General features: G+C 39.4%; 1 protein-coding gene across 1 annotated transcript in view; it reads right to left on the bottom strand.

Moving 5' to 3' along the window:
• Positions 1 to 14,685, bottom strand: part of LOC149225392 (ABC transporter C family member 2-like) — a 620,963-nt gene that overhangs the window by 311,336 nt on the left and 294,942 nt on the right. Inside the window, exon 10 of the mRNA XM_089377080.1 lies at positions 9,181 to 9,315. Within this exon, the coding sequence (XP_089233206.1) occupies positions 9,181 to 9,315 (135 nt within the window). The remainder of the gene's footprint in view (positions 1 to 9,180; positions 9,316 to 14,685) is intronic.

Genomic DNA, 14,685 nt, shown 5'->3' with positions numbered 1-14,685 from the left:
CTTATGTATGCCTATGATCAGACATTTTGGAGAAACAAGAGGTCTTTATGAAGTCAGCTCATTGGACCCTAAGTACAGTGACTTTGGTGGAGCAAAGTTGTTGTGTGAGGGTTGTCTTGCTGAAGACCTTAAGAATAGAAACCTTTGGAGTAGCAAAGGACTGCTAGAGGGTAGAGTTGTCAGCCTATGTTTAGTGTTCTTGAAGCAGCAGGAGGATTGATGGAAGGTAGATTGATGAGTTGAAGATGTAATCCATTTTTAAGCAGCAAAACAATTTATGAGCAGCACTAGCAGAGGTGTTGGACCAACAATACTCTCTGCAAGTATAGGAGGCAAAGGACTTGCTAGGTGTTCAAGGCAAGTGGACTGAAAGCGCAGTAGTAAGCGCTTCATCAACAAGTCAAGTGTGTCTTGTTCAAGGGAAGATTGATGGTTATGTGTGTTGACACCTAATCCGAAACGGATGAGGTGAAGCTGGACAGTCATCTAGAAGATGAACTGATCCGTTTTGTATATGTATAAATAATGTGTTAGCTAATGAATAAAATCAATCAGTGTTTTCTCTCGTTCAATGAGGAGTTACCCTGGCCTGACATGGTATCAGAGCACAGGTCCCAAATTGGTTGTAACTCCTGGTTTGTTCTGTCCTGAACGCCTCTGGTCTGACACTGCCCTCTCATGAGACTGCGCCCTCCGTCCTGACATGGAGACTGCGCCCTCTGTCCGTGGAACTGTACGTTGATGCGTTTCTGCTCAAACCTACCTCATTCCATTCAAACAAAATGGTATACGTTGATGCGTTTCCACTGTTAGGTAAAACCTATCGCTGGTGTCTGCGTTTGTTATGACTGTGTTGAAATTACACTGTGTCATTGCTCTTCTGAAGTCTGCGCTGCGTTTTTCAAAGAACTGTGGTATCGTTTTTTTTTTAAGACTGGGACTGTGTATTTTTAGCTGTGGGTATATACTTTTTAAATGCTGTGGACTGCGTTTTTTTTTGAAGACAAGACATCTCATGGTATATATATTTTAAATGCTGTGGACTGCATTTTTATTTGAAGACTGAATGCTGTGATTATATGCGCATTTTTAAATGCTGTGGACTGCGTTTTTTGAAGACAAGACATCTCATCTCATGGTATTCGATACCTTTGTGGCTTCTGCACATCTGGAAAGCAAACGCAGCCGAGACTGTGGTGGTGTGAGAAAGGCGATCTCTCGACCTGATGCGGTGATATGGTGAGTGACCGCGGTGTCTCCATGTTATTTGCGTGACTGTTGGTAACTGCGTTGAAGACATGGTAACCTGGTGCATTGAACCCCTGCGTTTTTTTTTTTTTTAAAGACTGTTCTAATTGGTATCACTGCGTTTTTTAAAGACTGTTCTCGGGACTGTTGGTTTATTTCATTCCAGCATATGTCAACGGGCAAAGACAAGGCCGAGTACTGGAGGAGCCATTTCAGATGGGGTATAGTATAGCTAACGAGAAATCGATATGTGTTCCACCTCTGGGCAGCGGCTACCATGGCGTGAAACCCCCAGGATACCACAGCGTTTTCATATGAGCGCCCTTTTTTGTTGAACAGTGATATACATTGATATATATGTGAGAAGTGATATGTATATGAGCGCCCTTTTTTGTTGAACAGTGATATACATTGATATATATGTGAGAAGTGATATGTATATGAGCGCCCTTTTTTTTAAACAGTGATATACATTGATATATATGTGAGAAGTGATATGTATATGAGCGCCCTTTTTTTAAACAGTGATATACATTGATATATATGTGAGAAGTGATATGTATATGAGCGCCCTTTTTTAAACAGTGATATACATGATATATATGTGAGCAGTGATATATATATGCTGATGGAATGTTAGAAGAAAAATAAAATGCATAAGGCTATCATATAAGGATTTTTTTCTCTCTCAACAGAAGTGTTTTTGGCAGAGATATTTTTTTTTACAGAATGCATTCAATCATTTCAATGGTCGGAATAGTTCTCACTGGCAAGGAGAACTATTCTGAATGGTCTCGGATGGTAAAACACACCCTCATCTACAATGAGCTGTGGAAAGGTGTGTGTGTCGGAGAAGAAGACAGAGACCCTGTGCAGCCCACATCAGACAAAGAACTCGCCATTTGGGAAAACAAGAACAGCAAAGCCTTTGCATTGATCGCAGCATCCGTAAGTGAGGAAGTAATTCGTCATATTTCATCCTATTCCACTGCCTTTGAAGCTTTACAAAAGCTGAAAGAACTCTATGATACACATTCTGCACTTGAAGTTGTTCAACTCATGATTAAACTCTTCACTCTTGAACTGAAAAATAATGATCCTCTTACTCTTGCATCTGAAATAAAGTCTATAGTGCATGATATTAAATCCACTAAGGTTGAGTTGGATATCTCTCTTATTGCCTTTCTCAAAGCACTCTATCCTACTTACTCTAACTATCTTGAGTCTTTACAAGCAAATGGAAATCTTAAAGATATAACCTTTGACACTCTTGTGAAAAAGTTTGCTGAAAGAGAGAAAGCCTTTGGAAAGAAAACAGTCCCTGAATCTTCTGAAGAGACTGTTTGCCTTGCTCACAAAGAAAAGAATCCTGCTCAAGATTCTACAAGAGGAAGAGGTGGATGAAGAGGAAGAGGAAGATACTTCAGAGGCAGGGGGGGCAGACATCCTCAAGCAGAAAAGGCAGATCTGCATTGCATTCGCTGCAAACGAAATGGATCACATGATGCTTCTACATGCAAGCTACCATGGGACAAAGTTGAGCAGAGGAGAAATCAGCAGAAAGGTAAAACTGATGACACAGACAAAGGTAAAGCACCTGAATCCGCTCACTATATTGAGGCACAATGTAACATTGGAGTAAATGAAGATTTGTTTAATGCTTCACTTGCTTCTTCGAAAAATGACTGGTTGCTTGATTCAGGAGCAACCTGTCATATGACTCATAGGAGAGATTTCTTTGAAGATTTCACTGACAATGTTGATGGAGCAGTATACTTTGCAGATCAGTCAAAAATCAAGCCATCAGGGCTTGGCACAATCAGGCTTAAACTGCCTGGTCTTCCAGACTTTCTTCTGGATCATGTTCTATATCTCCCACAGCTGAAGAGAAACTTGTTGTCCCTGGTCCACATCCACCAGCAAGGTCACTCCATTCACATGTTTGATGGCAAGCTTGAGGTAAGAAAGGCATCTGACCACTCACTTGTCATGAGGGGTATAGAAGAAGAAAGACTCCTTAAACTGCAAGGAACCTCTGCTCATGCACAACATTTTTCATATGTTTCTCATCATGATGAAAGTACACTTCCATCAAGTTTATTATGGCATGCTAGATTTGGACATTTAAACTATGATAGTCTCCGCTTGTTGAAGAAAAATGGTGTTGCTGGTTTGCCTACAATTCCTAGAAAACATAAACAATGTGATGCTTGCATTCTAGGAAAGCACAGCAAACAGTCTTTTCATGATTCACATTCAAGAGCACATAGGAAGCTTGAACTTATTCATTCAGATTTATGTGGTCCAATGCCTGTTCCTTCTGCAAATGGAAATAAATATATCATGACATTTATTGATGATTACACCAGAATGTGTTGGGTTTACTTATTGAAGAACAAATCTGATGCTTTTCAAACATTCAAGAATTTTCATAAATGGATTGAAAATGATGCACAATCTCATATTGGGTCTATTCGCACTGATAATGGAAAAGAATATACATCAAATGAATTTGAACACTATCTTCGCCAACATGGGATTAAACATCAAACAACTGTGCCTTATAATCCTCAACAGAATGGTGTAGCTGAAAGAATGAACAGAACAATTTTGAATATGGTACGATCCATGCTTTTCTTCAAAAATGTAAAGACAATGTTTTGGGCTGACGCTGTTCTATGTGCTGCATATATAAAGAATAGATGTCCATCTAGTGCTATAAGAAACAAGACTCCTTATGAATTATGGTATGGACATGTTCCTTCGGTAAAACATCTCAGGATATTTGGTTCCACCTGTTATGCTTTAATACCAAAGGTACATAGAAACAAACTTGGTGCTAGAAGTCGTAAGTGTATCTTCCTGGGGTATTCAAACACATCTAAAGCATACCGCCTTTATGATGAAGTAAATAAGAAGTTTGTTTTATCTAGAGATGTCATTTTTCTTGAATCATCCAAATCTGACAGTGTTGTTGAGCGGCAACTTGATCGCTTGGATAGATTCACAAAACCGAAATCATTTCAAGAGTTTGATAATCAGATTCCACATCTTGAAGGGGGGATTCCTATACTAGATCAACATGTGGAATCTTCTTCTGAAGAACAATCTCCCCTGCATGACACTCCAACAACGGATGATGCTTTAAGTGATGTAATTGATAGAATTGGGAGACTCAATCTTGATTCAGACCCAACTCAATCAACAGAACAGCCTGGACCATCTCAGAAAGGTCCCCCAAAGTGGCTGACAAAGACACTTGAAAGTGTTCATCCTGATGAAATTGGAAAAATAGGAACCAGAAATTCAAACCGACAAGATGGAGGTGATGTAGATAACTCTAATTCACCTGTTGATATGGATGTTACTTATGATTGTGAATTGAACTTGTCTATAGATTTTGAACCAACTTCCTTCAAAGAAGCTGCTTCTCATGATGAATGGAAAGAAGCGATGCAGAAGGAGTATGATGCCCTCATAAAGAATGGCACTTGGAAGCTGGTTGATCCTCCATTTGGAACCAAACCAATTGGCTGCAAGTGGGTCTACAAGAACAAGTACAAAGCTGATGGCTCACTTGACAAGCACAAAGCTAGGCTTGTGGCAAAAGGTTTTGCACAAAAGGAAGGGGTCGATTATGAGGAAACTTTTGCTCCCACAGCAAAATGGGCCACCATCCGGACACTCTTTGCACTAGCTGCTCAGAACGGTTGGAAAGTCCATCAAATGGATGTAAAAACTGCATTCTTGAATGGAGATCTAAAAGAGAATGTTTTTATGTCCCAGCCTGAAGGATTTGCTGTGAAAGGACATGAACACAAAGTATGCAAACTTGTGAAGTCCTTGTATGGCCTCAAACAAGCACCACGAGCCTGGTATGAAAAACTAACTGAGCATCTTCTGAAACTCAACTTCAAACATTTTGATCTTGATGATGCAACTTTATTTGTCAAGAAAGTTGGCAAAACAGTTGTATATCTTTTGGTATATGTAGATGATCTTTTAATGACAGGGAACAATGAAAGTTATATTGCATCCATAAAGAAAGAATTAGGAAAAATTTTTGAAATGACTGATTTGGGCTATGTTCATTACTATCTTGGCATTGCAGTAACCCAACATCCAAAGTCCATATTTCTTTCTCAAAAGAAATACATTGGAGATTTGTTAAACAGATTTGGCATGACAGATTGCAATCCCCTTTCTACTCCAATGGAACAAAACTTGAAGCTCACATCTATTGAAGGAAAAGAATTTGAGGATGCAACAAAGTATAGACAGCTTGTAGGAAGTCTCATCTACCTCACTACTACCAGACCAGACATTTCATTTGCTGTTGGAATCCTCTCAAGGTTTATGCAAAAGCCTTGTGAAGGACATTGGTCTGCTGCAAAAAGAGTTCTAAGGTACTTGAAGGGAACTCAAGACCTTGGAATCAAGTATACACAGGTGAACGACTTCAACTTGATTGGATACTCTGATTCAGACTTCGATGGAGACAAAGAAACTGGGGTATCTACTTCAGGATATGCTATGAGTCTTGGATCAGGAGCTGTCTCCTGGAGATCACCGCAAACAATCAGTACCAGCAGATTCCACAACAGAAGCAGAATATGTAGCAGCAGCTGAAGCAACGAAAGAAATTGTGTGGCTCAGGAAAATTCTTGAAGATTTGCAGGTAAAACAAATAAAATCAACTCCACTCATGATTGATAACACATCTGCAATAAAGTTGGCCAAGAACCCAAAGTTCCATGATCGTACTAAGCACATCAATACTAAATATCATCTGATCCGACATCATGTTGAGGCCAAAACAATCCATCTCCATCATTGTTCCACAAACGAGCAAATTGCAGACATCTTCACCAAAGCGCTTGGAAGAGAAAAGCTTGAAAGATTCAGAATGATGCTTGGACTCACCAACATCCCTTCAGATTAAGGGGGGGAATGTTGACACCTAATCCGAAATGGATGAGGTGAAGCTGGACAGTCATCTAGAAGATGAACTGATCCGTTTTGTATATGTATAAATAATGTGTTAGCTAATGAATAAAATCAATCAGTGTTTTCTCTTGTTCAATGAGGAGTTACCCTGGCCTGACAATGTGTTGTTGACATCAAGCCCTAGTTTTCCTTGTATCAAGGCTAATTATAAGCATAGTTTTAAAAATAGATCGGCATGAACCAGAAATCGGTCAAACCGGCCGGTTCATTAGGCAATCGGGTCGAATCGGGCAAAAAACCAGGTTTAAGGGTTGACTTCGCCAAAAAATCACAAAAACCGGACCAAACAGGCCGGTTTATGATGGAACCGGTCGGTTTATGGTCAAACCGGCCAGTTCCATCATAAATCAGTCAATTTATTGTCAGGCCAGCTACGGACCCCACATAATGCAATTTTGTGAGTTTTGAAGTTGTTTTGAGGGAAATTTGGGGTTGTTTTCCTCCAAAAACAGCACCTCCAAGAAAAGCATGCCTCCCCTCTCATTTTCCTAACACATCTCAACCCTAGCAATGTTGGCAATTAATGGTAACGTTAAATTCTTAAAGTAAAAGTGACATTTACTTTATCTTTCATTTTCATCCTTTTAATTAAATTTTTAACATTACCATGCAATGGCTCAAGATGTTTGAGAGAGGTTTCTACTTTCATTGAATTTCATATGGACAAACTAGAATTTTAGATTTCACTCAAAATTTAGTAGACTTAATGGTTTTTAGGATTTCATGGTTTGGGGATTTGCAATTTTTCTATTTGATTCTATCCTGCGTGAGGGTATGAGATTGGCATTTGATCAAGAGCATGAAGCCCTTTAAGAACCTTGATGTTGGTGGCATTGATTGTTGAACTTTGTTGATGTTGGTGGTATTGATTGTTGAACTCCTCTACCATGGCCTTAACAAGAATGTACCGTTCACTCAAAGGAAAACAACTGGTTAGGCATGCTAATCTTTTTCTACCACATTATAAGGTTGAGGAGATGAACCCTTCACTCAAACCAAAATCATTGGTTAGGCATGTTAAACTTTTTCAATTTCTATCATGTTATAAGGTTGAGCAATCCAAGTCTGAAGACTTTGAGCTAAATGATGTTTATGTATCTCTTGTTGATGATCCCATTTCTAGTAGCGCTGAATCAATGATGAGTTTCATGAGTGACCATGTTGATCAGTGATTTGTAGTTTTGATGTCTATTTTTGCTACTACTACTACTACTAAAGTTGTAGAGGAGTTTTAGGAGTCCTCAAACTCTGAGCCATATTATTTATGTTGCTCATGTTGATGATATCTTGTCTAATAGTGGTGATGAGTTTGATCATGATGAGTGATCATGTTGTTGATCACTAATATGTAGACTTGTAGTAGGTCATTGCCCCACAACTTAGAGCGTTGTTTTCGGACTTTAGAGGCAATTTAGAACCTCATTGATTATGTATTTTGTTGCTGATATGTATTGCACTCCGTGCCATTTTTTTATATTCACCTTTACATGGTATATAGATGAGAAAACCTTGCATATTTTGTTTCTATTGGTTTGGTATCAGGGTGTTAAATCTTAAAAACAGTTTTTTAATTAAGAACTAATTATTTCATGTATTTTTTTAAAGACCAGTTCATTGAGATCTGACCAGTCCTGGTTTGACCAGTTCCGGTTTGAAATCCGGTTTATTAGGTGGACTGGTCCTGTCACCGGTTCCAATTTTTAAAACTATGATTATAAGGGCGTTGATCCCTAGTACGAGAACCGTTTGTTTGTTGTATTAAAGTTGTAATATAACAAGTTTTGGGTTGTGCAAAAATTCTTGTTTACAACAATGATTGACTATTGTACATTTTTCGTTGTGCCAAGTGCTTGTGCTGTGGCATTTTCTTGTGTTTGTGATTGTGTTTTAAACATAGACATGATTCTGAAGTGCTGAAGAAAAATAAATATAGGGCTCATAATGTGCAGGGGGAAGTGATAAATATAGAATGTGAAAACGGGACCATGCCACAAAAATCAGGGTTTCCCAAGTAGTACCCTTCCTAAAGCCAGAGGCCAATAGAGGAGATCCCATGGGACTAGGATTGAAGATTGACCCCCAATTTAAGGTGAGGGAACAAAAGCACAGTCAAATCCCTTCCTTCTTCCAAGTCACCCAATAAACCATGTCAAAATGCCCAAATGAAAAACAAATATAAGCACCCGATTGCACGATGAAAACATACCTTTTGGGTCAGATTTCCCACCTTCTAACATGTGCTCTTGACAAATGGACGAGGAAACATACAACTCATGCAAGTGGAGGAGATAAAGTGGCATATCACATCGGCTACAAAGTGGCTGTCAGGGGCTGCTAGTTGCCTGCTGGAAGAAGATTAATAGGAGAAAAGTTATCCTAGGGGTTCCCACTTTTGGTGGATAACATGCCCTATATGTACAGGAATTGTCAGACAAGATCTTTTTATAGTGAACATTGACTTGAAAATATTCAATCAGCCTACATATTGAATGGGAGAAACAGAAAGGTGTAGGACATGCCATCTAAGAAAAATACAGAACTCTGTTTAGAGCATAAGATGATTCCCTCGTGTAAAGGGCAAGGCAAATCCAATCATTTTAGTGCTTTCTCCAAAACACACTGCAAGTCTCACTCAAAAATTGACAAGATCATTTTACAGAAAATATTGACTCATACATATTGATAAGATCTACATATCGAATGGGAGAAACAAAAACATGTAGGATCTATCATCTAAGAAAACCTAAGAAAATAAAGAACTTGAATTGGAGCATAAGATGATTCCCTAGTTAAAGGGTGAGCCAAATGCAATCCTTCAAGTGCTTGCTCCAAACACCACAAGTATCTCCCAAAAACTGTCCGTGCTTCCATGCTTCACACACATAATAGAAAACACAACATATAACCTGTAAATTGTAACATTACCTGTAATGGGAACAGAAGCACAAAGACTGATGCACCAAACAGTGATGCCACGCCAAGTTGTTTATATAGAAAAACAATAGCAACAACAATACGTAGAGGTGCTGACCAGAGGCCATGCGCCTCTTGGCAAATTTCCTGCAAAAGGAATGTAAAGTCAGATATGACATATTAACACATTGTCTGAAGGAAATCTGGTACTGTACAAGGGACAAGGTAAAAGAATAATAGAGAATGCACTGCAGATGACACTAATGAAATAAATGCTAAGAAATGCAACTGCTGCAAAGCATTTCTGGTAATGACATTAAGGGAAACAGTTAGAAAATGAACAATAACAATGTCCAGATTATGCAATTAGAAGTAAAAATTACAGAATATTTTCCCATTTCCCATTTACTTTTGGGTATAAAACGGACTTGAAAATAAACAATTCTGAAAAAAATTCAACCAAAAATAAGATAAAATAAATATATGAATGTCCAACAAATGACCATAAAGTAGGAATGGGGCTGCTCAGTACAAAAAGAGAAGCTTTTGCAGCAGTGAAATTCTGGCATCATTTCTTTCAGTAAATCTGGTATGCTTTAAAGAAAGGATGTGAATGATCCAATCATGCAAATATTTGAGCCTATGCACACCAGAACACATGAAGTATAAAAATGCACATAAGCAAAACATTAGCTTGAATTGTTTAGAAAGCACATCACTGATATTTTCTGTACATCGCTAAATTAAATGTCCCATCAATATTGCAATGCTATAACTTATTATTAGGGAATTTCTGACTGAAAAGTTGGAGATGACTGCTTGCAGAGAGGATGATATTGCCAGGGGTGCTTGGGTTTGTTCACGTCTTCTGTGGATTCAAGAGGGGGATGAGGGCTCAAATTTATATTTTGACTTCCTCAAGAGGAAGGGTGGCTGTTGATAGGGTGCTTGGTCTGCGTAGGGCTGATGGTTCTCTTGCTGAAGAGCCTTCTAATGTCAGACATATGCTTAATTCACATTTTCAAAATAAGCCCTGACAGATAGGGTGGTTGCTGCTACAGACGCTTGTTGTAGGGTTGTCCCTGCAAGGTTTCTACAGATGATCATGACAAGTTGGATACAGATTTCTCAATGGGACAACTTTCTGCTGTTTTGACTTCCATGCAAAATGGAAAATCATTGGGTATGGATGGTCTTACTAGTGAGTTCTGCAAGGCCGCGTCGGACACCACTGGTCATTATATTTGTTGTTTGGCTTTTGAAGTGTTCGCTTCAAGTTGCATTTCAAAGTTTCTCAAGCAGGGTCTGGTCAAACTGATTCCCAAGAATTCATCTAGAGATTTCATTTGAGCTTTGTGGCCATAGTTTCTTATAAAATCATGGCTAAGGTTTTCTCTTTAACAATCTACTTGGTTACTAGAAATGTGGTGCATCAAGACCAGAATCGTTTTGTTTTGGGAAGTTCATTCTTAACACCATGGTTTTCACATGGGATTTTATGGAGTGGTCAATGGAGACTGGTCAGCAGTCCCTTATTTTGAAAATTGAGTTTGACAAGGCCTATGATCAGGTTGACTGGTTTGCTACTTCAGAGATGTTTGCCTGCTTAGGCTTTGGACCTCATTGCGTTGCAATGGTGAACAGCCTCTTCACCAATGCTTCAGCCTTTGTTTCTGTCAACAATGCCTTATCCTCACAGATCTTCTTGCATCTTACATCTGTCTATTCATCACTGGTGCCATTTGGCTCCTTATTTCTATGCGTTGAAAACAAGTGCTCTAGGTTACATGTATTGCAAGATATGTTCAAGGTACTCAACTCTCGGATGGTTCAAAGATGGTTAATAACCACTTTACAGATGATTCTCTCCTTTCCATGAGGGTTGAATGAAAAATAGTTTATGGGGCTCTTGCATGCTTACATACATTTTTCTCTGCTTTAGGGGTTATGGCCAATGCTCACAAAACAGATTTTTGGTTAATTGGGTTGGATTCATGACTAGATTAAGTATTCCTTGTCAGGTTTGTCTGTAGCCAGTGTCCATGTGGAATTGGTGTCCTTTGCAGGGAACCTGACTGTTGTTGGTTATAGTCTTCAAGCTTCTCATGTCTATTAAGTCTCTTATCAGTTCCCTGGCACAACCTAATTCCAACAGTATGAATAAATTTTGAGGGCATATCTATGGTCTAAGTGTGATGAAGAGAGGGGTCTTCCACTGGTTTCATGGTATGTGTGTAGTATGCATAGGGATGATGTTATAATATAAAGGACATATAGCCAAGTATAAACATAGGCATATTAAAGTCACTTTTTGATTTTAGGTTACTTTAATTGTTGTTTAAAGACTTGAAGTACACATAAGTCATTTTAGGGATAATGAATTAGGGCTTCTATAGTTAAGGTTTGTGATGTTAGGGTTTATGTCATCTTATTTTTATAAACCTACCTGAAGCAAACACCCTATCTCTTCAATATTTGTAGAGTCAGTCATATGTGTAATTTAATTCAACTAGTATCCTAATGGTTGAGTGAACAGGCATATTATATAATTAGTGAAGGCTTACATATTTGGGCATTCTCAATCAATTAAATGCTTCATATGAACACTTCATAATCTGAGTAGGTTTGTATCTTTATTTTATATTCAACAATCATTTTCTCTCTTTTGGTTCTCTCTGCGTTCCTGGTTCCTTTGTGTGTTCAAATTTTGTTATATGGTATTTGTTATCCACCATTTTGTCATGGGGTTTCTCTTGTACATACGCATTATATCATGTTGCCTTCATTGGTATCAAGTTGTATTTATGCTATTCATACGACCATGGATCCGCAAGCATCAATCCTTCCCAAGGTCGTGGAGCCTGAAACTATCATGTCCAAGACTGGGTGGTATATCCTTACACTGCTCATTGCCTTGCATCTGATGATATTTTAATCTCGTCTTGGAAACAAAGGTGGTAGTGCAGAGGGAAATGGATGTCTGCTTCCAGATTCAGATTTAAATGTAAGAAGGAGGAAACAAACTCCAGGTCGAGGAGGAACTAAATATGCATCTAGAGCAGCCCCAAGACTATTTGCAGCAATCTAAGAGCTTAGATTCTTATTAATATAGCTTGGATTTTCTTTAGGAGTTTGAGGAAGGTTTGTATGAGACAACAAAGGTCCTGCAAACTTGGGAAATCAAGTCATTTCATGGCCATTATGCAATATCAACTTTCCTAGTTCAAACTCTGTATGGAATGCCTTGTAAGGATGAGAGATTTTTTTTCAGCATTTTGCGATGACGAGTAAGTTGGTATTTCTAAGTTTGATATCTTGCAAAAGGTGAAGAAGATGAGAACAGATGTATTTGCTATTTCGGAAAATAACGAATCACCATCTAGGAGCCTCTCTCTACAACTGTTTTAGGAAGTGGAGGAGCAAAAGTGTTACTTTCGGGAGAGCACTACTGACAGTGCACAAAAAAAGAATCTTGTATTTAAAGGTATAGGAGAACCCAAATAGACATTATTTGCATATGGAGAGGGTTTTCTATTTTGCTGTCAGCTTATGCTAGTCACAAAAGAGGAACTACATCTGCCACAAGTTCTGTAAATGGTGTATGTAAGGATAGAGATTTGCGAGATTGCATTCTAAAAATAATGAGTATATACTCCTAGGATTTCCAGTATGAAGGTTGCTGCTGAATATGCAAGTTAAGTAATTGCATCTCTGAAGTTGCTAACCTCATTCCTGTGTAGATGCAGTAAATGGATGCTGGCTGGAACACACCCCTCATCGGGGGGGAGTGGTTGACTCGCGTCCAGAAAAACTGTTGAAGGTACAATGACCCATACATATTGTTCCATCCAAAAATTGTCATGGAATAGCATTCCATGAAGACGTTACAAACAGTGGATATTGTTGATTTGGGGTAGCATCAGATGTGCTCTAGCTATAAAAATCGGTGGAGAGGCTAAAGCACATGAGATCTCCAAGGCCCGGAAATGGTTTGGGCAGATTCTAACCAGTTTGGGAGATATTAAAATAATTCATATTTTTAATGGAGTTCCTAAGTCTAAACTTAGGAAAAATAAAATATTAATGGGTATTAATATAAAACTGGGTTAGAAGGGTACAAAAGTCATGGATCAAGCCAAATCTAATCTTAGCCGTTGATTAGAGATTTAATCTCGGCCGTTGATGGACCAACGAGAAAAGTATAAGAGGAGGCTTGAGGGTCAGTTGGAGAACACACCGAGTTGATCAAGAATTCGATTTTTTGGGGCAGGGCTTGCTGAAGAAATCAAAGGAATGATTAGAGTTGAAGCTGAGGGGCAGTGAATACAGAAGCAAATAGGAAGAGAGGGTACTGGGAGCATCAGCGCAGAAGCTGGGAGAGAGGGACGCAAAGCAAGCTAGAGGCCATGCAGAGCCAGTGAAGGCCCACGCAGAGGCAGCCAAGAGTTGCGCAGTGCCAAGGAGAGCCAACATGGGTGACGCAGAGGCTCTAGAGGCTGACGCAATGCCTCCAAACGCTGACACAGAGTGAGTTGGGGTGACACTGGGCCAGAGAGGCTGACACAATCCCTAGAGGTAGACACTGGAGATTTTTTGGGGTAGATTGGAGCTAAGAGTTGTGGGATTGTTCATCTGGGGTTTTAGCCAAAATATCCGTCTCCAACTAATAGGTACTACTGCCAAGACCATTCTTTGTTGGGTGATCTGGTTTGGCACCCAGATTGTATTATGAAACTTCTTAATAATAAAACCCTCAGATAGCTGCACCAGTTTTCCCGCACTGGATTTTTCCGGGGACATTAGTCCAAAAATAACGGTGTCACTTGTGTGCTTGTTTTTCCTTCAGTTGATGATCTGTATCTGCTGAGATTGTACTTGTATTTATTTTCAGTGTTTACATGGTAAATAACTTGTTAATTAACAGAACAAGTAGGAAGAAATAAATCAGAAAGTACAGGAAGGATTTCTAACAGATAGACATAGAAATTCCAAAATGGTATCAGAGCGAGGTTGCAGATCACAGGAGAACTGAGGGCACCAGTCGAGCAGAGAAGCAGCAGCAGAAAAAGTTGTCCCAAGTGACAGAAGTTGTTTCTAGCGGAGACGCAGCAAGGAAGGGGTGACAAGTGCCTATGTCATCGCGTTTGAGCCGGGAGGAGGATTAGTGCAGTGGCAGAAGGGAGCAGACCTGACCTACACAGTGCCCGATCATCTTTCTTAGTCAGGAAGGATTGACGCCCATGGCCAAGAGGTGCGGATTTTGCTGGTGCCAGGATTGCGCAGAGCCTAGAAGATCTAACCTTCAATTCACTGAGGCATAGGAGGCTGTGGGTAAGTTGTGGAGTGAAGCTGGTGGGGTATTGTGGTCAAAACAGCACCTAACAAGGCAAGACCAAAGAGGAGGGAGTTGCTGCCGAGGATTTCTAGCCAAGAAATCAGGATCAATGGTGCAACTGCACTAACGATCGGAGTGGGGACATCTCGACATTGGCAGAGGGGTTTCCAGGAGGGAAATCG

Source organism: Pinus tabuliformis, chromosome J (genome assembly GCF_031772625.1).
Source record: "Pinus tabuliformis cultivar Carrire ecotype Pingquan chromosome J, CPIR1, whole genome shotgun sequence".
NCBI lineage: Eukaryota > Viridiplantae > Streptophyta > Pinopsida > Pinales > Pinaceae > Pinus > Pinus tabuliformis.
Note: the sequence above shows the minus strand (reverse complement) of the source record. Positions and strands in the feature narration are given on the sequence as shown.